This window comes from Silene latifolia, chromosome 7, assembly GCF_048544455.1.
Source record: "Silene latifolia isolate original U9 population chromosome 7, ASM4854445v1, whole genome shotgun sequence".
NCBI classification, from domain to species: Eukaryota; Viridiplantae; Streptophyta; class Magnoliopsida; order Caryophyllales; family Caryophyllaceae; genus Silene; species Silene latifolia.
Genome location: NC_133532.1, coordinates 8,992,163 through 9,019,856, shown reverse-complemented (window position 1 = coordinate 9,019,856; position 27,694 = coordinate 8,992,163). Strand labels below are relative to the sequence as shown.

At 40.6% G+C, this 27,694-nt stretch overlaps 1 protein-coding gene across 2 annotated transcripts in view; it reads left to right on the top strand.

The window, feature by feature from the left end:
* LOC141591632 (borneol dehydrogenase, mitochondrial-like) overlaps window positions 1–26,601 on the top strand; it is a 96,594-nt gene extending 69,993 nt beyond the window's left edge. The window contains exons 1-3 of one of the 2 annotated variants that reach the window (XM_074412032.1): window positions 15,459–15,550; window positions 24,573–24,888; window positions 25,940–26,601. In XM_074412032.1, the coding sequence (XP_074268133.1) occupies window positions 15,516–15,550; window positions 24,573–24,888; window positions 25,940–26,398 (810 nt within the window). In that variant the 5' untranslated portion in view covers window positions 15,459–15,515 and the 3' untranslated portion in view covers window positions 26,399–26,601. Of the gene's footprint in view, window positions 1–15,458; window positions 15,551–24,572; window positions 24,889–25,939 lie in introns of those variants that run through there. The other variant, XM_074412033.1, reaches the window with a different exon arrangement.
* Window positions 26,602–27,694: the final 1,093 nt, after the last annotated feature.

Here is a 27,694-nt window from a genome sequence, read left to right as displayed (position 1 = left end):
GGGTAAATTTCCTTGAAAACGTAGGGCTCTAGCTTTTTCTAAGATATGTCTATGTTTCCTTTCCACCCTTCCGTTTTGTTGTGGGGTGTCAATGTTACTCGTTTGAAAAACCATCCTATTTTCATTATAGTAATCTTTCATTATTCCAGAAAGGAACTCCGTTCCATTATCACTCTGTACTATTTTAACTTGTTTTCCAAATTGAGTCTTAGTCATGTTGCAAAAACTCACCATTAGCCGACTTACTTTTCCCTTATCTCGCATAAGGTAAACCCATACATTTCTACTTCGGTCATCAACAATAGTAAGAAAATAGTGGGCTCCCGATAAACTTTTTGTACTGTATGGTCCCCAAATGTCACAGTGTATTAGAGTAAATAGATCAGCACTTCTTTTATTATTTGTTTTAAAAACTGAACGAGTTTGCTTCGCTCGACAACACGGGTCGCAAACATCACCAGAATTCCAAAACAAATTAACACCAACTAAATTAGAGAAAAGGGGCAAAATACTACTAGACGGATGACCGAGCCTTTTGTGCCAAAGTCGTGCATCCCTACTCGTATCAGCTCTCGCAACAATTTTGTCTCGGCCTCCTTTGAAATAATAGACCCCATCCTTGTGCTCACCTCGTCCAATCTTCATCCTCGTAGATTGGTCCTGTATAACACAATGGTCAGTATAAAACGTCACAATACAATTATTTTCCGCAATTAGTTGTTGTATAGAAATCAAATCACAGGTTAAAGACGGGACGTAGAGTACATCCTTGAGCACAAAATTTTCACTCAGTCTCACATCACCGTGTTCCTGTGCCACAATGTGTGAACCATCTGGCAGCCCGACCGTTGATGGTTTGCCACGCCATATGTTGTTCAACAGATCACGCCTACCTGTCATGTGGTGTGACGCTCCACTATCAAGCAACCAATTACTAAAACACGTATCATCCATACCTGTTTGCTTTTGACTACCTTCTACTTTGGTGTTTAGCAAACTTCGCAGTTTAACCACTTCATCTGCGGTGAATTCCTGCTTTTGCGAATCAGTGTCAGATTTCTTGTTTCCATCTCCTTGTGTCATCGTTTGAAAGACAATTCCTCACTTTGTTTTGCGTGTTCTTTTTTTTTTTTTTTTTTTTTTTTAAGAACCAGGATCAAGATAATATGTCGCTCTGATGCCATGAAGAACAGTGAACACAAGCAGAACATATTGTTGAGCTTATTGTGTTGATGATGACAAACCAAATGTTACTAATGTTTTTTCTTAAGTTTACTTAATAGGAATTGTCGACTTGTTGATTCAAGACGATTGAAGCATTGGATGAAGACCGCCTTGTATTTAATTTGGGTCATTAGAATTGAGATCGAAAATATTGAGTTTGCTATGCCAAGGCAACAGTGTCGCCCACTGTTGCTGTTCTAGACGAATAAACCATGCTTTCCCAAAGATGTCTTTTAAATTGTTAAACAAGTTTGTGAAAAAATTCCAACCAACTATTCTGAGTAATTGGTTTAGTTGGTAACTTGTAAACTTTGCCCAAATTGGTTAAATGTTTTAGGATTGATTTTTTGAAAGCACTTTCAAAGCCTTCCTTTCTTGTGCAAGTCACATGTGTGACTCTTGACAAGGAAAGGAAATTTTTCTTTTCAAAAGCTTATTTTTCAGATTAACCACTTTGGTGCAAGTAAGAAAAACTGAAATCTTTTGTCACATATTACTTGTCTTTGGATTGACTTTCAAACTTGATTTTTTATATTAAAAGACTCCTCCTTTTTCTCTATAAAAGGAGTGCTTCACTCCTTGAGAAACACACACCACACATTGCTAAAATCTGAGAAAGAGATAGAAAACATTTGCAAAAGCTCTTAATATTTTCAAGTGTCTAAAATCTTTTGGTTGCAAATTTTTCTTATTTCTTACAAGTCTCAAAATGGTTTATTCATCTAGTATGACATAGCTCAATATCTTCTTTCTCTTAGTTAGATCGACATTGAGTCTCTCCCGTTCTTAAGTGAACAAATTAGAGACATTTGATCTTGTAACTACTTGAGAATTAGATGAGCTTTAGAAACGGAGTAGTTTCTTGAATAGCACAATCGGAGTAGATTGTGGGGATCTCGTTGTAATAGAATAATTGTAGTTAGAGTTAATTACATTATCAAATTATTAATGAGAAGTAGATTGGACGTAGGCCTATAGAGTGTAGGCCGAACCAATTCAAAGCGATTGTGTTGAACTTATTTCGTTTATTTATTTCCTGCAATTCTTAGTTTGTCGTTTTTATTATCTTGACAACAATCTACTATATCTTGTCACGTTGATGTTGTTTACGATTTATACAAAGACAACAAGTTCTGATCCGTTCTTTGTTGCCTTCATCACAACCAACGACACTTCTTTTAATCTCCATTTAAAAGAGGTTGTGTTAGGTATTTGAGATATCATTTCATTTAACTAACTTAAATCAATTAAGTTAAGTTAAAAATTTTAAAAGGTACCTAATTCACCCCCTCCCCCTCTTAGGTACTTCGGGATCCTAAACTCTTCAATTGGTATCAGAGCCTCGTGCTCTTGATCGAGGTTTATCACCTTAGAGTTTGAACCTTGGGAAATGGATCCCTCAAAACACTCCAAGATCCCGGTCTTTACCGGTGAGAATTTTGGATGGTGGAAGCTCAAAATGGAGCATTACATTAAAAGTATTGATTATCAATGTTGGAAAATCATCGAAAACGGACCTCTTACTATTGAGGAAACCGACATCCTTACGGGTTTTACTAAGGTCAAAGATGAGAAAGATTACAATGAAAACGATTTTAAATTGGCCGAGAAAAACTCAAAAGCGATGTCGATTCTTCAACGGTGTGTTGGTGAGGCCGAAGTGAGTCGGATTTCTGGATGTCCTACGGCTAAATTAATTTGGGATTCCCTTGTGCTTGCCTATGAAGGGACGTCTCAAGTTAGAAAACACCGTATTGACCTTCTCATGCAACAATATGAGATGTTTCACATGTCAAAGGACGAGTCCATAAATAGTTTTTCATCTCGCTTTTCGTGTATTATAAATGAACTAAAAAGCCTAGGAAGAAATTTCGAGTCCGAGGACATCATTCGAAAAATTCTTCGTAGTCTTACCACTAAATGGCAACCTAAGGTTACCGCCATAGAGGAAGCCAAAGATCTATCCACTCTATCTCTTCATGAACTAATGGGATCACTAATGGCTCACGAGTTCAATCTCGATAAGCATTCTAGTGAATCCTCAAGGGGAAAGAGTCTTGCTTTAGCATCCTCTTCAATTGATGATGAGGATGAAGAAGAAGATGAGTTTGCTTTGTTCTCTAGGAACTTAGTTGGAATGATGAATGGCCATGGTCATAAAAAGTTCAACAATAACTACACGAAAAAACGCTTTCCAAAGAAAAGACCCTCCACCACTATCGGATGCTTTAAATGTGGTGACAAATCACATCAAATTAAAGAATGTCCTAAGTGGGATGATATTAAGTCTAAAGATAAGCGAGAAAAGGCTAAAAAGGACTACAAAAATCGAGTCATGTCCGCCATATGGGGAATGTCCGACTCCGAGGACGATGAAATCATCGAGGAGGAATTAGAGGCTAAAATGTGTATTACAAGTCGTCTCAAGGACAAAGTCTCAAAACCCTCTAAAACCGAACATCTTAGATGTCTTATGGCTCACCCCGATGATTCCGACTCCGATTCCGACAATGAGGTAAAACTTCTAAAGGCCAAAGCTAGGACTTACTCCAAAGAAAAAGTATGTAAGCTTCTTGACAAACTCTTTGATAAGTGTCGTTCACAAACTGAAAAGTTGGATCTCATGCAAAATGAAATAGAGGAAATTGCTCAAGAAAACTATCATCTTAAAAGTGAACTTAAGGCAACAGACAGTCATGGCCCCATTGCCTCGATGAGGTGAAAAGAGTAAACAAATTGAACAAGGAGTTGTCTAACGAACTAGAGTGTCTTAGGTCGAACCCCACGGACGTCTCTGACCTTGAAAATGTCAACACTACCTTGGTGATGCAAGTTTCCTCACTAACCAAGGAACGTGATGATCTTTTGAAGGACAAAGATGATCTTGAAAATGAGATCTATGACCTTGTTGTTGAAGTTGAAGACTTAAGAGAAACAGTGTCTAAGACTGTTGCTTCTGACCACGATTTAGACAAGTTTAAAAGAAAAGGTGAATGGTTGGAAAATGAAAATGAGTGTCTTAAAAGTGAGGTTGTTTGTCTCAAAAATGAAATAGAAGTTCTCCATGATAGGCTTACCTTCTTTCAAAAAGGTATGCCCGAATGTAGCACTTCTAGCTCTTCTCCTCACCTTAGATCCGATGAAGTCGTTGATCTAAACAAAAGACTTGACAAGATGACATGTAAATATGAAGAGTCCAAAGAAAGAATCATATATCTTGTGTCTAAGCTCAACAACCACACCCATGACTTCATTGTTGAGAAAAGATTGTCCATAGAAAGTGACAACGATGATGAACTTAAAAGAGAAAAGGAAAAGAATTTGCATCTTCTCTCACGTGTCCATGACTTGACCAATGAACTTGTTAATGCTAAGAACATCACTGAAAAATGGGAAGAAAGTCAAACCGTGTTAAACTTCCTCACGAATCAAACCGAGAAATGTGATAAATCTGCTGGTTTGGGGTTCAAATGGAACAGTCAGACTGACTGTTGCATCCAGAAGCCTAAAAACGATTTTAGAGGAAGGAAGTATGTAGGTCTTCCCGAGTACATCATTTGCAACTATTGTGGTAAAACCGGTCATGTCTTTAATGCTTGCAAGAAAAGACATAGTGACATTAACAAAAATATTAAGGTTGTAAAACAAGTTTGGATTCGAAAAGATTTGTTGCAAAATGTGAAGGATAAAAAGGGACCCAAATTTATTTGGGTTCCTAAACTCAAAGTCTAATCTTGTGTAGGGCTTGGTGAGCTAGAGGCGGCCGCAATTGGTACTTGGATAGTGGATGTTCTCGTCACATGACGGGAGATAGAAGCCAATTCCTCTCACTAGAAGCTTATGATGGTGGCAAGGTAACTTTTGGCGACGACAAGAAAGGTGAAATAATAGGCATGGGAAAGGTCGGTAAGTCATCGTTACTTTGTGTCGACAATGTGCGGCTTGTCAAAGGTTTGAAACATAATCTCCTTAGCATTTCTCAACTTTGTGACAAAGGTAATATTGTGGAATTTAGTGCTAATTTGTGTCGAATAATTGATGCCACAACTCATGAAATTATTCTCGAAGGGAGACGTGTCAAAGATGTTTACCTAACCGATTTAAACACGTTATCCGGTCATACCATGTCATGCATGAGTGTAATGAAAAATGATCCTTGGTTGTGGCACAAAAGGTTTGGACATGTTAGTGCTAAAACTCTTAATACTCTTAAAAGACTTGACTTGGTAGAAGGATTTCCTAACATGAAATTTGACTTTGATAAAGTATGTGATGAATGTGCTAGATGTAAACATGTTAGAAGTTCCTTTAGGTCTAAAAGAATTGTGAGTACTCTTCGCCCATTACAACTTTTGCATATCGACTTATGTGGACCAATGAGAACTAGAAGTAGAGGAGGTAGTCGTTATGTGTGTGTTATTGTTGATGATTATTCTAGGTTTGTTTGGGCACTTTTCTTGAGTTCCAAGAGTGAGGCATTTGATGAATTTTTAATTTGGTTGAAAAAGATTCAAAACAAACTTGATCTCAAACTTGTTTCCATAAGAACCGATCATGGAACCGAATTCGAAAATTCATCATTTAGCGCTTATTGTAATGACAATGGTGTAGACCATAATTTTTCGGCTCCTAGAACACCACAACAAAATGGAGTGGTCGAACGAATGAATAGGACCCTTGAAAGTATGGCTAGAACCATGTTGTTGTGTAGTAAATTGCCTAAAGACTTTTGGGCCGAAGCGGTAAACACCGCTTGCTATATTCATAATCGAGTCATGATAAGAAGCATAATCAATAAAACACCCTATGAAATTTTACGTGGTAGAAAACCCAATATCTCATATTTTAGATGCTTTGGAAGCAAATGTTTTGTTCACAACAATGGTAAAGACAACTTGGGAAAATTCGATCCACGTAGTGATGAAGCGGTTTTTATTGGTTATTCCGACCATAGCAAGGCTTATAAAGTTTATAACAAACGAACCATGCGAATTGAAGAAAGTGTCCATGTCATATTTGATGAATCTAGCATTCTTGGACAGGTACAAAATGATGGAGAAGATAATGAAGATGATGAAGATGATGAATTTGAGATAGGTCTTGTAAGAAAAGACTTTGTGTTTGAGGATGAAGAAGCTCCAAACAATGACGTTGGGCAACGATCACAGACATCGCTTTTCCTTCGATGCAAGCACCGATTCGGGGGAACAATCGGAGACACTGTTGCCTGCCTGTTTCAACATCTCATTCTCGCAACAGTTCCCACGATTGTTGCCTCCACTTCCGAACGAACGAGTCTCGGACTTTGTTGCCTCGGGGAGAATCCTCGGACACATTCCAGATCCTTCCTCCAATCAACAGACAACAGTCTCAGAGACTGTTGCCTCTGAGGGGGAAGAAACCCCTTTCGTCCTAAGAAAATGGAAGCATCAAAGCTCTCACCCTCTTTCCAACTTGACAAGTGATCTAAATTCCGGAATAAGAACAAGGGCATCCTTACAAAACTTTTGTGCTCATAATGCCTTCTTATCCCAAATCGAGCCTTCAAATGTGACTATCGCCTTAGCCGATGATGATTGGCTAGTTGCCATGCAAGAGGAACTAAATCAATTCAAAAGGAACGAGGTATGGCACTTAGTCCCTAGACCACCCAACCATACCGTCATTGGTACTAGGTGGGTCTTTCGCAATAAGCTTGATGATTCGGGTGAAATTGTAAGGAATAAAGCTAGGCTAGTGGTGCAAGGTTATAATCAACAAGAAGGAATCGATTATGATGAAACCTATGCACCGGTAGCCCGGCTTGAAGCCATACGATTACTCATTGCTTTTGCGGCTCACAAAGGCATTAAACTCTTCCAAATGGATGTCAAAACCGCTTTCTTAAATGGATATTTGGAAGAAGATGTCTTTGTGGAGCAACCTCCGGGTTTCTTAGACAATGATTTTCCTAAACATGTTTTCAAATTAGACAAAGCTCTTTATGGTTTAAAACAAGCACCTAGGTGTTGGTATGATAGGTTGTCTAAATTTCTCATTGAAAACGGTTTTAGAAGAGGTTCCGTTGATAAAACATTGTTTTTAAAGACACATCTGCTTTGAATCGTTGATTGTCCAAGTATATGTTGATGATATTATATTTGGTGCAACTAATGAACTTCTTTGTGTCTATTTTTCGGAACTAATGAAATCGGAATTTGAAATGAGCATGATGGGTGAGTTATGATTCTTTCTTGGGCTCCAAATCAAGCAATCTAAGGATGGAATCATGATCCATCAACAAAAGTACATTAAAGAAATGCTAAAGAAATTTGGGATGACTCAAGGTAACTCTCACGATACACCTATGGTACCTGGATCCAAATTGGACAAAGATGAACATGGTAAGAATGTTAGTGAAAAGGTGTATAGAGGTATGATTGGATCGCTACTTTACCTAACCGCTAGTCGTCCCGATATTCTCTTTAGTGTTTGCTTATGTGCTAGATTCCAAGCAAATCCGAAAGAATCCCATTTCAAAGCGGTCAAACGAATTCTTCGGTATTTGATTGGAACACAAAATCTTTATCTATGGTATCCCTTATATTGTCCCTTTGATCTTATAGGTTATTCCGATGCGGACTATGCGGGGTGTACGGTGGATCGTAAAAGTACATCCGGTGTTGCTACTTTCTTGGGCCCATGTCTTGTTTCTTGGGCTTCGAAGAAGCAAAATACGGTCGCTCTTTCTACGGCCGAAAGCGAATATGTCAGTGCAGCGCACTGTTGCTCTCAACTCTTATGGGTGAGACAACAACTTTCCGACTTTGGTATGTTTTACGATTCCGTCCCCATTATGTGTGATAATACAAGTGCTATAAACATTTCAAAAAATCCCATCCAACATTCACGAACTAAGCATATTGAAATCCGACATCATTTTCTTCGTGATCATGTAGAAAAAGGTAATATTAGTCTTAAATTTTGTAAAACCGAGGATCAAATTGCGGATATTTTCACTAAACCACTTGCAAGAGCACAATTTGAAAAACTTAGGTTAGAGGTTGGCTTGATTAATAACATGTAATCACTTTATTTATTCACATTATCTCATATGATTGACTAATTAGAGTGTATAAGTGCAAAATTTGATCACCCTGGCAAAGCATTTTAAGAAACCTGGTTGATGATTGTGTTTAAGTGTATTTATTCAAATTTGTGTTTATTTCCCAAAGATTTTTGTATTTTATAATAATGCAAGTCTTCCTCTACACACCTCCACAAAACTCCCACCCACTGTCCAATATTAAATCCAATTAAAACTTCCTCTAACATCCTTCATTACTCTTCCCTTTTAAACCTGATAAACCCAACATACATTTTAAACCCTCCATCACCTCCAAGTTAAGTCAACAATGACAACCACCCACATCTTCATCACCTCGTAATCCATGATAGCTACAATTTGACCATGAAGAAGAGGAAAAGGAAAATTCACTCCAAATGCTCATCGACTTGCTCCTGAACGCCATCGCCAAAAGCGATCCAAGGTGACATGATCTGAAATCGTCCAAAAAAAAAAAAAAAAAAAAAAAAAAAAAAAAAAAAAAAAAAAAAAAAAAAATTTGCTCTTCATTCATATATTTGAAACGAAATATATGAATATGATTGAAGATGACCCAATGATTACAAAGGCTTGTGTGAAAGTTTCCAATAATCTTATGTTGGATTGAAGAAAAGAAAGTGGAAAGAAATCAAAGGTTTTGAATGTAAGGGATGAAGGAAAAGGTATATTAATTGAAGAAATTAAGAAGGAATTTGTGGACATATGTCAAGATTAGATCTGAATTGAATACTCAACCGATTACAAAGCTTGCCAAGAGTGGAATTTGTGTGTTCGACAGACCGCCGGAAATCATTTTTGCTCCGGTCATTGTTTTGCGTTCTCCGGGAATGATTCTTCCTCAACTTTGAAACCCGGTTTCTCCTAAGCCTAACCCACAAATTAACCCCTTATTTTGCTCACTTGCTTTATTATCTTATCTTAAATTATTTGGTCTATTTACATTAATTTGCCTTCATATGTTTAAATACGCTCTATATCCTAACCTTGGTGTTTTGTTGTGTCCGTCTTCTTTTGCCTTCACTCTTTTGATGATGTCAAGAGGGGGAAGTGGATCTATAATGTGTACGGATGGTATTGTTCATACTCTTGCTAGTGTTCATAAGTGTTTAATATTAGTAATTTTATTCTTGTGTTTACTCTCTTTTATTTCTAATATGATCTTATCTCATTGCTCACTAATTCTAATGACTAGTTGATTTTGATTATCTTGTTAAGGGGGAACCAAAAGGGGAAAGACACATTATATTTGGCTTGTCATCATCAAAGGGGGAATTTGTTGAGCTTATTGTGTTGATGATGACAAACCAAAGGTTACTAATGTTTTTTCTTAAGTTTACTTAATAGGAATTGTCGACTTGTTGATTCAAGACGATTTAAGCATTGGATGAAGACCGCCTTGTATTTAATTTGGGTCATTAGAATTGAGATCGAAAATATTGAGTTTGCTATGCCAAGGCAACAGTGTCGCCCACTGTTGCTGTTCTAGACGAATAAACCATGCTTTCCCAAAGATGTCTTTTAAATTGTTAAACAAGTTTGTGAAAAAATTCCAACCAACTATTCTGAGTAATTGGTTTAGTTGGTAACTTGTAAACTTTGCCCAAATTGGTTAAATGTTTTAGGATTGATTTTTTGAAAGCACTTTCAAAGCCTTCCTTTCTTGTGCAAGTCACATGTGTGACTCTTGACAAGGAAAGGAAATTTTTCTTTTCAAAAGCTTATTTTTCAGATTAACCACTTTGGTGCAAGTAAGAAAAACTGAAATCTTTTGTCACATATTACTTGTCTTTGGATTGACTTTCAAACTTGATTTTTTATATTAAAAGACTCCTCCTTTTTCTCTATAAAAGGAGTGCTTCACTCCTTGAGAAACACACACCACACATTGCTAAAATCTGAGAAAGAGATAGAAAACATTTGCAAAAGCTCTTAATATTTTCAAGTGTCTAAAATCTTTTGGTTGCAAATTTTTCTTATTTCTTACAAGTCTCAAAATGGTTTATTCATCTAGTATGACATAGCTCAATATCTTCTTTCTCTTAGTTAGATCGACATTGAGTCTCTCCCGTTCTTAAGTGAACAAATTAGAGACATTTGATCTTGTAACTACTTGAGAATTAGATGAGCTTTAGAAACGGAGTAGTTTCTTGAATAGCACAATCGGAGTAGATTGTGGGGATCTCGTTGTAATAGAATAATTGTAGTTAGAGTTAATTACATTATCAAATTATTAATGAGAAGTAGATTGGACGTAGGCCTATAGAGTGTAGGCCGAACCAATTCAAAACTGATTGTGTTGAACTTATTTCGTTTATTTATTTATTTGCAATTCTTAGTTTGTCGTTTTTATTATCTTCAAGAAGTCTACTATCTTGTCACGTTGGTCTGGTTGTTTCGATTTTTATACAAAGACAACAAGTTACGATCCGTTACTACATGTTGCCTTCATCACAACCAACGACACTTCTTTTAATCTCCATTTAAAAGAGGTTGTGTTAGGTATTTGAGATATCATTTCATTTAACTAACTTAAATCAATTAAGTTAAGTTAAAAATTTTAAAAGGTACCTAATTCACCCCCTCCCCCTCTTAGGTACTTCGGGATCCTAAACTCTTCACATATGAAGCATTGAATGTGTGTAATTTATTGATGATAAAAAAAGAGAATACAACTAGCTTATATAGAATACATACACGCTCCCATATAATTACTTACCTAATTACAAGACTAATAAAAGGTGACTAAATAATTCACAATGATCTCATACTCTGAATGTCTCGGATATTATATGCGTAATATTGCACAATATCAAATGATATCGTCTATTAGATTGCACATAGTATTTGTCATTTGTGTTATTAAGGCCGTAGCAATTAGTACTCCACCTTCTCAGATACTGTTTGCCATCGTACGCAATGGCGTTCTATGTCAGTTAGCAGGTCATTTTCAAATTCTAGTTCAATTTATGTGATCTTATATTCACTAGTTTATTTTACTATGGATTGTAGATAAATGGTATAGGCGTATAGCCCCAAACCTTGGACATGGTTGGTTATTGTCATCTGTTGTTCTTTAACATAGTGATTAGAAGAAGCTATCGTAACAGTGAACAATGAACATTATGGTTGTGTTTTTCGCACTAAAATATAAAGCCATAACTTGTGAATAAATAAATTATATTTCCGTATATGAAGTAACTAGGAAGGAGCCACATATGCAGTGGTGAATTATAGGCTCCCGACAATGGGTGTTTGAGTTTACACACCAAAAATTCTTTGACACAAAAAGATTCATTTCACTATTATTAATTTATCAATGATACTAATAGTATATATCTTTTTTTTTATCTTCTCAGTAGACTGATATCAATTTAATTGTATATCAGAGAACGGAGTAGATAAAAAAGTATCTCTCCAACGCCACGAAAGTATTTGAATACTAGAGACAGTTCTGCTTTGCCAATTAAGATGAAATCACCTGGAGAAAGAGCTAGGTAACTATAACTGTACATTATGTTTTTTTGGTCACTGTAGCACGTTTTGTTTTTCTCCCCCATTCCTTGCCTTAAGGATTCTTCGTCAATTAACCATTGCAGCTAGTTTCAATAGTCTGACAATTTTCTTTCCCTAAAAACTATTTGTGAATGCGAATGTGTGGCCTTGCAGATTGAATGATCGTACTGAGCCTGTGCTGGCGACCCCTATACAATCAACGATAATGTCTCCCCAAAGTGACTATTCTGATATTAGTCGTTCAAGGTTTTGTTCTTTTCTGCACGGAGTTTCAGTGTAAAAAGAAATGTTTTGAAGATTGCATACCTTTATTTTTATTTTTTGTCAAATGTCGAAGAATATGTTGTGTTGCCTTTCTTCAGGTTAACCAGTTCATATGGAAGCTCTCATATGACTAAAAGCACGGAGGATAAGACGATTCATGATGAAAGTGATACATGGTTAGCACAAGGCTTGTTCGATAAAAATATTGACAAATGTGAATTTTACTGGATTTGGAAACTAAATGTTCCTCTAAAATTAAGATTTTTTCTTTGGAAAATTTGTGTAGATGGTCTCCCTACGAAAAGTAGGCTTCTACGAAATCATATAATTGTCCCACCTCAATGTGTTTTGTGTAATCATCTAATTGAAGATAGAGATCATTTCTTTTTCAAGTGTTCCTTGATTGCATCGGTCATCCAAGACATGAATACAATTAGCTTTAACTATTTTTTGGCAATATACGATAATATTGCAAGTCAGAGCTTTATAGAGAAACTTAATCGTCTTAAAATTTTAATTCCAAAAGCCGATTTCATTAAGATTTTATTTATTTGGTGGAATGCATGGTTCCATATAAATGACATTATTTGTAACGATGTTCATTTTAATATTAGCAAAATTATCCTTTTATGTAATAATAGCATCAAGATTTGGAATGAGACTAGACATAAGGATATTAACAATCCTGATAAGACGTGTCAGTTAGAAATACTACTAGTAAGGAAGAAATTTGGTGGGAGAAACCTAAAAATGGGTTTCTAAAGCTAAATTTTGACGGATCAAAAATAGATGGTAATAAAGCTGCTCTAGGATATTCTATAAGAGATCATAATGGTCAAAGTCGTTTTCCTAGGAGCAAAAAAGTGCGGATTTAATAGTATTCTTGTTGCTAAAACTCTCGCTTTAAAGAAGACATTTTATCAGCTAAATACTTAGGAATCTCGAAGTTAATTGTAGAAGGTGATAATTTATGGGTTATCAACTCAATCCGTAGTACTTGGCAAATTTCTAGTATTATCATGGATGTAAAATTAGATCTTCAGTTCTTTGATGAAGTGATAATTAAACATTGCTTTCGTGAAGCCAACAAAGTTGCTGACTTTATGACTTCTATTGGACATTCATGTCCAACTCTTTCGAGGTGGTTTGAAAGCCGGTGGCTTCAACTTACCTCTATCATTCGAAAGGATGATATATGTTGGTCCTACCTTAGAGGATCAATCTAGTTTTCTTACCTAATAAAAAAAAATGACAATTCTGAGATGACGTAACTTAAGAAAACACGCCTAGAATAACTAAATTAGATTGAACCGACCAAATAATCAATTTATTTGAATCTAAACTAAAACGACTAACTCAAGTACTTGTATTAATCTCCTTCCTCTAAGTTAAGTATATACCAAATTCTCATTTCAGATTAGTGGTATCCATCTGAAATTAAGACGGACCATTTTAAGATAAATTTTGAAGATTTTCAGATAAAGAGTCACCATCAGTTTACTATTAGAAAGTGATAATTTTAATTACAACTTTTTTTTATCATTAAATGGTTATCTTTTTATTTTATTTTATTATTAAATGACGATGTTTTTATTGTTTTAAGATAATAGCGTCTTAAGAGAGATTAAACGATTGTGGAGTTTATATTTATAGTAATTGTAGAGTCTATTGATCTGATATACTCAAGAGGGGGTAAATTGTGTATGTCCACTTTTTCGATTCCGTTAATAATTGTTAGTTTGAATTTATCGTTTAAATTCAACTCACGACTAACACTTGCAAAGCGTAAAATAAAAACGAAATGTAAAGATGCAAGAGACATGAGAGTTTTGAAGTGGTTCAGCTTGACACGTTGAAGCCTACGTCCACTATTCTCGATTAATTATTTTAGTACCTTTTTACGGATTACAAAATAACTAACCCACTCTACAACTAACTATACTTGTATCTAATGAGTATCCTAAAATACTCCGACATTCTCACGTTATAAAGAAAGCACAACGATTGTCCTTGATGTTCACAATTTGAACGAATAGAGACAAAATCAGCACTATTATCCAATAACAATATTCGAGAAATACTAGCAATATAATAACACGACTTTTGAAAATGATTTTCAAATGTAAAAGATAAAAACTAGGCTTACGTATGCAATGAAGGTTATAGCTCGAAAAGTGTTATCTAAATGAGCAATGAACACTCGTATTTATAGTTGAGAGGAGACTAAGTTTATTGGTTTAGAGAACCCTACTAAATACTCCGACGTTCTCGCGTTATAAAGAAAGCACAACGATTGTCCTTGATGTTCACAATTTGAACGAATAGAGACAAAATCAGCACTATTATCCAATAACAATATTCGAGAAATACTAGCAATATAATAACACGACTTTTGAAAATGATTTTCAAATGTAAAAGATAAAAACTAGGCTTACGTATGCAATGAAGGTTATAGCTCGAAAAGTGTTATCTAAATGAGCAATGAACACTCGTATTTATAGTAGAGAGGAGACTAAGTTTATTGGTTTAGAGAACCCTACTAAATACTCCGACGTTCTCGCGTTATAAAGAAAGCACAACGATTGTCCTTGATGTTCACAATTTGAACAAATAGAGACAAAATAAACACTATTATCCAATAACGATATTCGAGAAATACTAGCAATTTCATGTTGTACAATCACAAGTTAATAATACACAATTACATTTTCTCTCAAACTCTCTCTTGCTCGTCTCTTTCTTTCCTTCTCCTTTCTTCAAATCTTCAATATTTTAGTACAACTTCATATCATCATGATAAAGATGATGAAGTTTCATAGTCGGCCCAGCCTGTCGGTTAGGGTTAGGGTTATGATTTGGGTAGAGCACCTGCGGTGCGAGTTGTGCCAACCTTTTGGGATTTGTTTTGTTCGAGTTGACCGCTAAATGTGTTGACTTGGGAAACTATCAACGTTACTCAATAACCACCGCGATCGGGCATACTAGCTTTCAAGGCAGTGGACTACCACCATAGTACAGTTTTTCAGTTTCGATAAGTTTCTATTTCTGATATATTATTACTGCCTTATGTTCTTACAATATTATACACCGATATCATATAAACAATTCAATCAATTATGTACGGCTCATAACAATGCAATTATCTATAGATCATATAATTAAATCAAATTGAAAGCATTAATCAACAAAGTATAGCTGTATATTGATGTGGAGCATGTGGTGCATATATATATTGACCATATGTGTCTTCGTCGCCGTAGTTTACGAATTTTTTCATTTACATAAAAGTACTCCATATAAGCTGTCACTTCATAAAGTTACTCGTACCACTTATTAGAGACAGTATATATAGTAACGATAATAACAAACTGCGTAACTTGTTTACCTTCACCTTCGAAAGCTTAACAATATGGTTTTTCCAGTACTTTCAGCTGCCGCAAAAAGGTACGAGTACATTTCCAACTTTCGCATTATCCTTCTTTTTCTCCGAGAAATTTTAGCAAATTATTTTACCTCGTGAGTATTGATTGTCTAATAAATTTTCTGTCTTAGATAAGAATTTGTTCTATTAAATATGTAAAGGTAGAATTTATTAAGAATTTGTTCTATTAAATATGTAAAGGTAGAATTTTCTATCATAGATAAGTGGTAATGATATAAGGTACACTCGAAAAAATTTCGGAAATTTCAACTAAAAATTCTGAAAATTTAATTCGAGCGCCCTGCTAGCCCCCCTAGCTCCACCACTGCGCTCATACTTGCAACCAAATGACCCCTTATTAATTCGGCTCCGAATGTTCAGTATTAGAGAAATTAGTTAGCACAAATTCTCATTATAGACGGCACTATCCGTCTATACGTATAGACGGATACTATTTTCCCTCACAAATGACCCATTTGTCATAAAGTGGGAAGCACATGGGGATGCCCCACCTTGTTCCCCCTACCCATTTTATTAGAGATCTTTACCCGTCTGTTCGCCACACCCGTCTATACCAAGACCTATTGATTAGTTAGTATAAAATATTAGTAAAGATATTATTATGGTCCAAGAATATTCCTAATATTCTATAGGATATTATTATGATACCCATAATAATATCTTTACTAATATTATTGATGGGGCATATTCTGCACCGCTGACCAAGTCAACATATCGAGCAAGGTCAAGGGTATCCATAGCAAAGCCAACGACTTAGACAGCCTAGCCGACACAATCCATCGGCCTGTCACCTGGGTCTCGGCCAGACAACTAGCCAGCCGGGACGCATATCCGCGTACTCATATCCAAGACCCTCGGCTAGCCTCCTCAGGTCCATCGGCCGAGGGTAAAACGGTCTTTCCACCTAATGAGCCACTTGGCCACTTGGCCACTACGTGACAAAAGGTGAATGCCTATAAATACTCCTCAACCTTCATTGAGGAAGGGATCCACAAATTGACCTAATAACCACTATTCATCTGGTAATATCTTCCTTATCTCTCTACGATACACTCTTAGCCAAGTAACAACGACTTACCTCTCTAAGTTTACTGACTTGAGCGTCGGAGTGAGTACGCTCGGCCAAAGCCGAGCCCTCAGTTTGTTCATCGTTTCAGGAGACCGCAGGAAGGATTCTAGCAAGGACATCGTTCTACTAGCTACGAGTGGTATCAAACATCTGCTCTGGATTTACACCCGGAACAATTGGCGCCGTCTGTGGGAAAGTAGACACTAAAAGCTAGTCACATTCATTCCCAAAACAACAAAAACAAAAACACAAGAAAAACCCACCCCAAAAGCTAAGATGTCAAAGCAACAAGTAGTCGTGACCGACGAAACCGAGCTACACCAAGATGATACATTTCACCATTCTGGAGTAGTGCAAACCTCCACCGGCGGAATAATCCAACCGGAATTCGGAATGCCGACATTACCGGACACACCGCCGCCCATCAACCAGGTCACCATCATGGGACAGGTGGTTGACATAACGAAACTAAAGACACTCCTAGACCTGATTGGGAGTACACCAGCTCACACAGGTACGCCAACACAAGCGGCAGAAGCCGTCCAGGAGAACAGGGCCCAGAACGTGACTCCAAGAAACTTGAACGGAGCACTGGGAGAAGCAGACCATATCAAGACGCCGGAGGAGCCCAAGGTGGTCGTGGTAAACATAAGTCCATCTCGCACTCGGGAGGGGACAGCGTCGCCGCAACACCGACGAGGCACACCCGGGGAACCGGCAAGTCCGACTCATGAGAGTCGGAGAGGAAGTCCAAATCAAAGAAGGAGTCCTTCTCGCTACGAGGAGAGGAGCCGGACGAGAAATGCGAGGAGTCGGTCGCCGCGTGTCATCCGACACGTGGTCAAGCAGCCCCTAAGCGACTATGTCCTAGACATCGCCGTGCCACCCAAGCTGAAGTTGCCGGCGCTCACATACAAAGGAGATAGTGACCCAACCGACCACGCCGAGGCCTTTGAGTCTCACATGTCGGTATGGGAGCAGCCCGATGAAGTCCAGTGCCGGGTCTTCCCACGACGACTGCATGGGATGGCTCGGAGTTGGTACAAGGGGCTTCCTAACGGCTCGATATATTGCTTCGCCGACCTAAAGGACGCTTTCTTGCCCAAAGATACTCTTGTAACAAAAAGGAGGGCCGTGGAAACATCGGACCTCCCGACTATCAAACAGGAGGAGGGCGAGTCTCTGCGTGCCTATGTGAAGAGGTTCGACGGCAAAGTCCAGCAGATTCGGGAGATCAACCCCGGCGGCGGCGTTCGCACTAATGAAGGGCCTCCCAAAGGAAGCTTAAAGGACGAGCTCATCAAGCACGGGGGCACGGGCACGGACGCGCAAGGAAGATGGCCGATCAGGCCATCAAGGTGGAAGATTACCACAAGACCTGGGTAGGCCCCAGCGAGGCCAAGCCCTCAGAGAGGAAAAGCGCCGGGATGACATCCCGGATGAGACGCCGCGACACTAACGGTCGCGATCGATGAGAAACGCCGTGACAAGAACAGTCACGGCCCGATAGATCCGCCAAGAAGCGGAGGACTCGACGGGCGCGGGGAGTTCGGGGATGTTTTACCAAAGGCATTACCATGACAAAACCCCTCTGGTCGCATCGGCCGCCCAGGTCTTCGCCCTGAGCAGAAGCGAGGGCCAGAAGTGGGAACGGCCTCCCAAGCCAAAAGGAGATGGTGACGCGAACCAGTACTGCGAGTACCACGGTTGTGCCGGCCACCTCACTGACAACTGCCGGCACCTGAAGAATGCCATTGAAGAGCTAATCCGAAAGGGGTGCCTCGACAAGTATGTGGCCAAAGGCCAGAAGACTGACGCCAGCGGCTCGGATAAGAAATCCGTTTTTCAACGGATAGGAGTTATCCACGTAGTCATCGGAGGTAACGAGAACGGCGGGTCGGCTCATGGGCACAAAAGGCACCGAACGAGAGCATGTATCGGGCCATCAACTTTGTGCCCAACACGGCGACCCCGCCTCCAAAGCATTCCCGATATGACTATTGGAGGGAAGGACTACGAGGGAGTCATCGCCCCTCACGCGCGACCCGCTCGTAGTCAACTTGGACATTTCCAACCACCTGGTAAAGAGGTGTCCGATTGACACAGCGCCTACACGAACATCATGTTTAGGGAGTGCTTTAACGGCCTCGGCCTTAGACTCAAGGATTTGAGCCCCGCACCCATCCACTGCGGCTTCTCCGGTGGCTCGGTACCCCTGGGTTCAATCAGACTCCCGGTGATGTTCGGCGAGGGGAATGCGGCCAAGAATGTCTTAGCCGAGTTCGTCGTCATCGACGGCTCATCCGCCTACAACGCCCTGATAGGCCGTGTTACTCTGAGCGATGCCGACGCAGTGATGTCCATCCGGGCCCTGACACTAATGTATGTCTCGGACCGGGGGGAAGCACATAAGCTCGTCTCCAAAGACGAGAAGGACGAGGTGGTCAACATCCAGATATCTGCCAGAGGATGCAACATGCAATCCCTCAAAGTGGCGAAGCGATCGGAGAAAGGAAAGGCTCATCCTCACAACCAAAAGGCGACCTTATGGATGCAACCGACGGCTGACGTGGGAAGAGCATGCAATCCCTCTAAATAAGGCATTAGGAAACTAATAGACCTTGTTTAGCGCCGGAGGTGCCCAAAACAACTGTGGGCACCCCGACGCATGTTAATATCGAATGTAAAAGGGACCAAGTGTTTCGTCAAAATGTTCAATTTTCAGGCTAGGCGCCATCAAGAAGCCGACACCGTCTCATACTGTCGATTGGATAAGAGCGGCGTTCGTTGTGAAAACGACGACGCCTGCTCACACTGTCGATTGGACAAGAGCGGCGATCGTTATAAAGAATGAAGCCGACGCCGTCTCATCTGTCGATTGGATAAGAGCGGCGTTCGTTAGAAAACGACGACGCCGCTCACTCACATTGTCGATTGGACAAGAGCGGCGATCGTTATAAAGAATGAAGCCGACGCCGTCTCATCTGTCGATTGGATAAGAGCGGCGTTCGTTGAAAAACGACGCGCTTTGCTCACATTGTCGATTGGACAAGAGCGGCGATCGTTATAAAGAATGAAGCCGACGCCGTCTCATCTTTGTCGATTGGATAAGAGCGGCGTTCGTTGTGAAAAACGACGACGCCGCTTTGTCGATTGGACAAGAGCGGCGATCGTTATAAAGAATGAAGCCGACGCGTCTCATGTTGTCGATTGGATAAGAGCGGCGTTCGTTTGAAAACGACGACGCTTTGCTCACACCGCCGATTGGACAAGAGCGGCGATCGTTATAAAGAATGACGCCGACGCCGTCTCATACTGTCGATTGGATAAGAGCGGCGTTCGTTGTGAAAACGCGACGCTGCTCACATTGTCGATTGGACAAGAGCGATCGTTATAAAGAATGAAGCCGACGCCGTCTCATCTGTCGATTGGATAAGAGCGGCGTTCGTTGTAGAAAAACGACGACGCCGCTCACACTGCCGATTGGACAAGAGCGGCGATCGTTATAAAGAATAAGCCGACGCCGTCTCATCTGTCGATTGGATAAGAGCGGCGTTCGTTGTGAAAACGACGACGCTTTGCTCACACCGTCGATTGGACAAGAGCGGCGATCGTTATAAAGAATGAAGCCGACGCCGACTCTTCTTCGTCGACCGACAAGAGAGCGATCTCCATCGAGAAAGCAGACACATGACGATCGCAAGCAAGCGCATTTGATAAACATATCAAAATACCTTGAAAACGTTAAAATTGAGATAAACACCCTAAACCGCCTCGGCCAAGCTAAATCGAAAACAAAAGGAGACGCTCAATTAAAGACGTCAGAAGGCAACTCAGGCAAAAACAAGAAAAGACCTCGGCATGCCAAACGCAAAGGAAACAAACTCTTATTATTAATAAACAGCTTACAGGTGGAAAGAATGTAGACAACGGCCGTCCCCATTGGGGTAAGCCAAAACGTGACCTACCAAGGTTGTACAAAATACAAGGAAAGAAAAAAAACAAAAATTACAAGCGTCATTTGAAGCACCAAAGGATGGCAGGGAAGAAGGGTTTAGCAATTGACTCCCAAGCAGCTAAAACAGATCTGCTGTAAACTTGTTCTCATCAAGCAGCACTTGGTAGCATGTGAGGAGCTAAGGCGGTCTCTTTGTAAACTTGTTCTCATCAAGCGACCCTATGATCGTTGCTCGCTTACCATCGCAGCGGTAGCCACATCTTCTTCATTGGGCAACCCGGCGACTTTCTTAGCGACCTCGGCTACGGCCTCGGCGTCATCAGCCGCCCTCATTCTGTCAGCTTCCTCCTTGGCCGCCTTAGCCTTCTCAGCAAGAGCAGCTCTCTCCGCGGCCGCCTCTTCCTCAATTTTCGCCCTCGCCGCCTCCTGGGCCTTCTCCGCCATGGCTTTCTCCTTAGCCGCCAGCTTATCATCGAGCAGCTCGTTATATCTGACCCACGGAAAGGCATCCTCAAGAGGAAAAAGCTCCTCGATCACTTCCCTGGCGGCTCCTTCAGCCAGATCTCGGAATTCGGCGCACAGTTGGGGAGCATGACGGTGCTGGAGCATCTCAATGTCCTCCTCCTTCGCTTGATGACGGCCTCTTTGCCCCGAATCACCCCGCCGGGCCTTAAACAGCCCTCGGATTCGTTCCTCTGCTGGAGATAGAGGTCGGCACACGCCCCGTACAAAGTTACACTTCTCCAACAACCGCGGCTTCGGGCTGCGGCCGCCTCGGCCTTGGCTCTCTCAGCCAGGACGTCCTTTTCAGCGTCCTCCCTGAGTTTTCTCTCAGCCAAGAGCGCCTTCTCAGCATCTTCCCTAAGCTTCCGCTCATTGAGGAGATCAAGCTTCGCCGACGCAGCCACCCGCTTAGTGGCATTGCGCTCATGAACAGCTCGAGCCACGGCCTTCTCTTGCTCCATGAGACGAGCACCGGTGATGACGTTCCACCTTGCCGCTCCTAATCAACTTCGTGCCTTCCTCCATAAGTCGGGAGACGGAAGCCCTGCGGGATGAAGGGACGGTGGTGACAGTTTGACCACCGGCCCGCGGGCCGGGAGGAGGAAGCCTTTTGGGATGAAGGGTTGACGGTGACGCCTTGATCACCGACCTGCGCAGAGGACCCCCTACCTGCCGCCCAACGAGACCAAGAGCCGATGCGGTTGGTCTCGCAAGAATTTAATAAAGACATCGGTATCAACCCGTATCGACATATCGAAAGCCGGTGAATTTGAGTCACGAGATAGTTAGTTACCATGCTTGGCCTTCTTGACCGGAGGAGGCAACTCCTCGCTGCGAGAGGGGCCGTCTTGCTTCCTCTTACGGATGAGAGGAGATCCCTCCCCATCGAGTCCCCTCGGAAGGAATATCAACAATCTCCACTTTCTTGGGGGGAGGGATAGGAGATGGAGCCGGGGTCGATGGAGTTTTTCGCGTCCGACGCACTACACCGCTAACGATCCTCGCCTGAGCCTCCTCCACGCTCAAGCTCTTCAGCCGTTGTTCCATAAGGTCATTCACCGACTTCCTACGGTCGTGGGCTACGACTTTCGGATGCAAGTTAGCAACGGTCCCATCTTTGTGCGGTCCCATTCTCCGAAGAAGATCCTCGACAAGTCTTTTCCAAAGTGGTCTGCGAAAGGAACAAAGCAAGAGTTAGGAGGAAATAAACCAAAATCCAAGGAGCAAGAGCATTAAGAGCGGCGATGGGCCTCACACCGACCCCACTCACCCTGTGCTAGGGCCGGTATGAGGCCCACGTGGTGAGCGGCTCATCCGAAGGATGATCTGCGTCGGGGGAATCCATTTTTTCGGTACCCCACTCTTATCCGTCTCAAAGAGCCTCATTGCCGACCTCTCATTCAATTGAAGGTAGACACTTTGCTAGCATCCATTTTGAGCTTCTTCCGGAAACCCATCTATCATGCTCCACCGAGTCTCACACCGCAAGTTAACTCGGTCTTTGGAAGAAGCGAGGCGGCGGATAGTCATCCAAGACCTTAACGTACACCCACCGCCCGCCGATCCTTACCTTACAAGAAGGAAGTTTGTTGACGGAGACATAACCCGGCTCCATCTCCACACTGTACCATCCGACGCGCGGCGAGAAAATGGTTTGAGATGGTGAAGCCGCGGAATAAATTGACCGTTGGAGCCTCCCCTTTGAAGAGACAGAGCCAGACAAAGCCGATTATGGTCCTCATAGCCAACGGGTGCGGTTGTGCAACGCAACGTTCATGGCTCTAATAATGGCCATAACATACCCATTCGGCGGAAACCCGAGCCCATACTCCGGATGGTGCATATATACGCCGGTGTGGCCGGTGGAGGGCAACAGACGGCCGACCCTCCTCGGGGATAACTATTTCGTATCCCCTACCGAAGAAAAAATGGCCCTCGAAAAATTTGTCGCCTGAACAACTGGCGAGCTTATGAGTCCAAGCACGGTCAAGACGAGCCTTACAGGCGTCGCCGTGATCCATAACGTACTGCCTCCCTTCATTACGACGAGGCCTTTCCACTTCATCACCAAAATCATCACCAAGGTCACCATAGGAATCAGAGTCCTCCCATTCCTCAAGAATTTGAGGATCAACTTTGGGAGAAGGAGACCTAGGGCCCCGACGCCTTGGTATGCTAGGTCCAAAGCATCAATGAAGACATGTTCACAACGAATTACCAACGAAATAAAAGAAAAGTTGTTTGATTACCTTGAAGAAATACACTCACGGATCGAAGACCGAAGATTTGAAGAATAGAAAGCCCTTGAAAGTTTAGAAAGATGAAGATTTTGGGAGAAAATTTTCGAAAATTTGAGGAAATGAAAGTAATGGCCAAAATCACGGAATAACTGCCCTATTTATAGGAAACAGCCCATAAAGAAGGACCAATCAGGGCACAATTTGACCCATGAAGCGTCAACCAACCAAGCAAACACGTGTCGGACATGCAACCATGGAATGTCAATCGTTGCAACAGTTGAATGTCAATCAATACTACAGTTACCAAGCGTATTCAACACGCCCATTCACATCTCTCCGCCTGTTCATCTCCCTCAGAAAATTCCTAAGTTCCCGCTCTCCGCCGGCCACACGATCGACCAAGCCATGAAGCACGGCGGGGCAATCGTAAATAACCAAGGCACTCACGACCCTGGTCTCGGCGGCATCATCATTCTTTCCACATCGGATACCCTTTACGCATCCATATGGAGGGGGGATATAGTAGGCCTACGAATGATCAAGCCGATGCATCAGAAGAAGCCGACGCAAAAATTTTTGCAAAATACTTGCGCAGAATATACGCTCAACATACATCGGAGCCCATGCCACGGCATAGACTACGCTGGGGGCAAATTGATGGGGCATATTCCCGCACCGTGACCAAGTCAACATATCGAGCAAGGTCAAGGGTATCCATAGCAAAGCCAACGACTTAGACAGCCTAGCCGACACAATCCATCTACTGTCACACGGGTCTCGGCAACAGCTAGCAAACCGGGACGCATATCCGCGTACTCATATCCAAGACCCTCGGCTAGCCTCCTCAGGTCCATCGGCCGAGGGTAAAACGGTCTTTCCACCTAATGAGCCACTTGGCCACTTGGCCACTACGTGACAAAAGGTGAATGCCTATAAATACTCCTCAACCTTCATTGAGGAAGGGATCCACAAATTGACCTAATAACCACTATTCATCTGGTAATATCTTCCTTATCTCTCTACGATACACTCTTAGCCAAGTAACAACGACTTACCTCTCTAAGTTTACTGACTTGAGCGTCGGAGTGAGTACGCTCGGCCAAAGCCGAGCCCTCAGTTTGTTCATCGTTTCAGGAGACCGCAGGAAGGATTCTAGCAAGGACATCGTTCTACTAGCTACGAGTGGTATCAAACATCTGCTCTGGATTTACACCCGGAACAATTATATACTAACTAATATCTCTAATATTCAGATTGGTGGGTAAAGTGGCGATAATAACCGGAGGTGCAAGCGGAATTGGTGAATGCACAGCCAAACTTTTCACACAACATGGAGCTAAAGTTGTGATTGCGGATATCCAAGATGATTTAGGCCAATCAATTTGTAAAGAACTTGGGCCTTCAGCCACCTTCGTCCAATGTGATGTAACAAAGGAAGAAGATGTTAAAAATGTAGTGGACTACACAATGGCCCAATATGGAAAGTTGGACATCATGTATAATAATGCTGGCATAGGGGGTTTTCCCACGCCAAGCATAATCGAAACTACTCTGTCTGAGTTTGAGGAGGTAATCCTCCTATATACTAAGAGAATAAAAGTTTTCTAAGGTTTTTCCTTCAAAGTGCTTAAACTTATATATTAAAATAATTTGAGGTATTCAAAATTTTTTCATAAAAAACACACTTCATGGAATTACTCAATTCTCTTAATTAATTTTAAGATTAATTACTTTTTATAAAAATTCATGAGATATAAATCTAAAATCTATAAGTAATACATTAAAATTTAAAAGGCCTATATTTACCGCGTATTTGCGCGGGATCTACACTAATTATATTTATGTAATAAAACTAGTACGAGTAATAAATAATAATTGAATTTCCTATTTTGATTTGATGACTTGGTATTTTATAATTTAAATTGATGTATGTAAAAAGGCCCCTCCTTATTATAAATAAAATGATTAATAGCATATTTACGGATTATGGATGGCTGGGCAAGCCCTGCCAGGAGAGGTGGACAAAAGTGCGGGTTAGCATGACCTGGCACATCCTAGCCCGCCCTAGTGGGCCGAAAAAAGGCAGCCAGTTAGTCCGCATGTCTAGTCCAGCCTAGCAGCCTAGCTCGCGCATACACTTAGCTCTGTTGGGCGTGTGAAAAAAAAGCAGTATTGTGGCTCGGGCCGCATTTGGGTGAGTCTGGCTAGCCTAAACCGCTTCTTCCCTAGTGTCGGCTCCTTATGACCACAAAATCTCACTCTAGACGGACATTATCCGTCTAAAGTTGTAGACAGGTCAAATATGTGACCACTTACATAACAAGACAAACAACAAGTGGGATGGTGAGGTTACTATTCATGCAAAAATGAGATTATTTGACCCGTCTACATCTTTAGACTGATATACCTGTCTACAATGAGACGAATTGCCTTATGATAACACCAGTTTGCCTCCCCTGACATTTTTGGTCCCGCAACTTAAAATCCTGATCACGCTACTACTTATAAATATACCAATATAATACTAAGCCAACTTTTTATATTAGTCTTATTGTAAAATAACAGTCCTATGTAAATGTCTGAATGGTTCTACGAGTATATAACAAGTTTAATTGAGCAGGTGATGAAGGTGAACCTTATCGGGTCATTCTTGGGAACGAAGCATGCAGCTCGGGTTATGATCCCTACTAAACAAGGAAGCATAATAACAACATCAAGTACATCCTCAATTATAGGAGGTGGAGCTATATATTCTTATACTAGCTCAAAACATGGAGTAGTAGGGTTAATGAAAAATGCAGCAGTAGAACTTGGAAATTACGGTATTCGGGTTAATTGTGTTGCACCATATTTGACTTCTACTCCTATGGCTAGATCATTTCTTAATATAAAAGATGAAGATTTTTCAAACTTTTATTCAAACATAAAAGGTGAAAGATGCAAAGTTGAAGATATTGCAAATGCGGCTTTGTTTCTTGCAAGTGATGATGCAAAGTATGTTAGTGGTCATAATCTTGTTGTTGATGGTGGATTTACCATCATGAATCCTGGATTTTGTATATATGAATATACTAAGTAGCTATTGTTGTCGGATCTAAAGATCTTCTCGTAACAGGTTGTGTGAAGAAGTATCGAAATAATAGAGGACATGTAGAAATGTCTTACATTCAAGTTAGAGATCTTTGTATTTGAAAGGTTGCTTTTGTTTAATTTCGTTTTAATCAAATGTATTTCGTCAATTTTGACATCATTTGTAGATGTCGTATCACCTTTAATTAAGGGACGTGCTTTTTCACATACGAATTTTACTCTTTCACATACGTCTTTTACAAATTTGCCCTTGTCAATTTTTTTATCCTCACTCAATTAATTTTCTTTCACCTACCTCTTTACCTTCACCTCCCTCCAGCAACCAATTGTCCGCCCTTACTCCGATGGAGCCATAGTCCGGCCGACATGCTCCGGCCAATATCTGCTTTCCTTAAACCGACCAACCTGTCCGACCACCCTATTATAACCGTTCCCCGACCCACCCTCCCCCAGATCTATCATCCCCAGCCTACCACCACCACCATTATTATTACTTACTATGAAATTTGTCCAGATCTTCGTCCCATAGTATTGCTGGCAGTCCTGGCACTATAATACGAAGTACTATGGATTTGGAACTTGTCCAAAAGAGATTGTGAGAGTGCATTTCTCAGTTCGTTCGATTCCACTTTGCTATGCACTCTGCTCTTTATTGTTTGATTATCTAATGCGCTTTTACTGTTCTCCATTATTCTTAAAGCAATTATATTATGATCATTGATCAAATTTTAGAACAATTAGATTCGATTTTAGGGAAGATGTCATACGCAGTATAAGAGTTAATTTACTTAGGTTTAGGAAAAGGGTATGATATGGAAAATTAATGAAAAATTGTATGTGAAAGAATAAAGTCCGTATGTGAAAAAGTAATTCCGTTAATTAATGAACTGATTTTCCGTTAAAATAGAGTATTTATTCTCGTTAGCGTCATTATGGATCAATATTTATATTATTGTTGGTGGTGGTGGTGTTAGAGAGACTTGGGACAAATCAATACTATATATTAAATCCAGAAACCAAGGGACTTTAATGTAATTAAAGAAAGTTATACAAATTAATTATACTATATAGTTTTAAATCAATAGCACCGTGTGATGGACCCAATTGAGGGATCTCAATGCAAATATTATATAGTTTGGGTTAAAATTAAATTATATAGAAGCTTGGTAATTTTCCTAAACATGGAAATTTCCTTAAATTAAAATAATTAATTAAGATGGTCAATTTCCTTAAAATAAATTATACTATGTTGCATAATTCTTTCGATATAAATGTAATATATGTA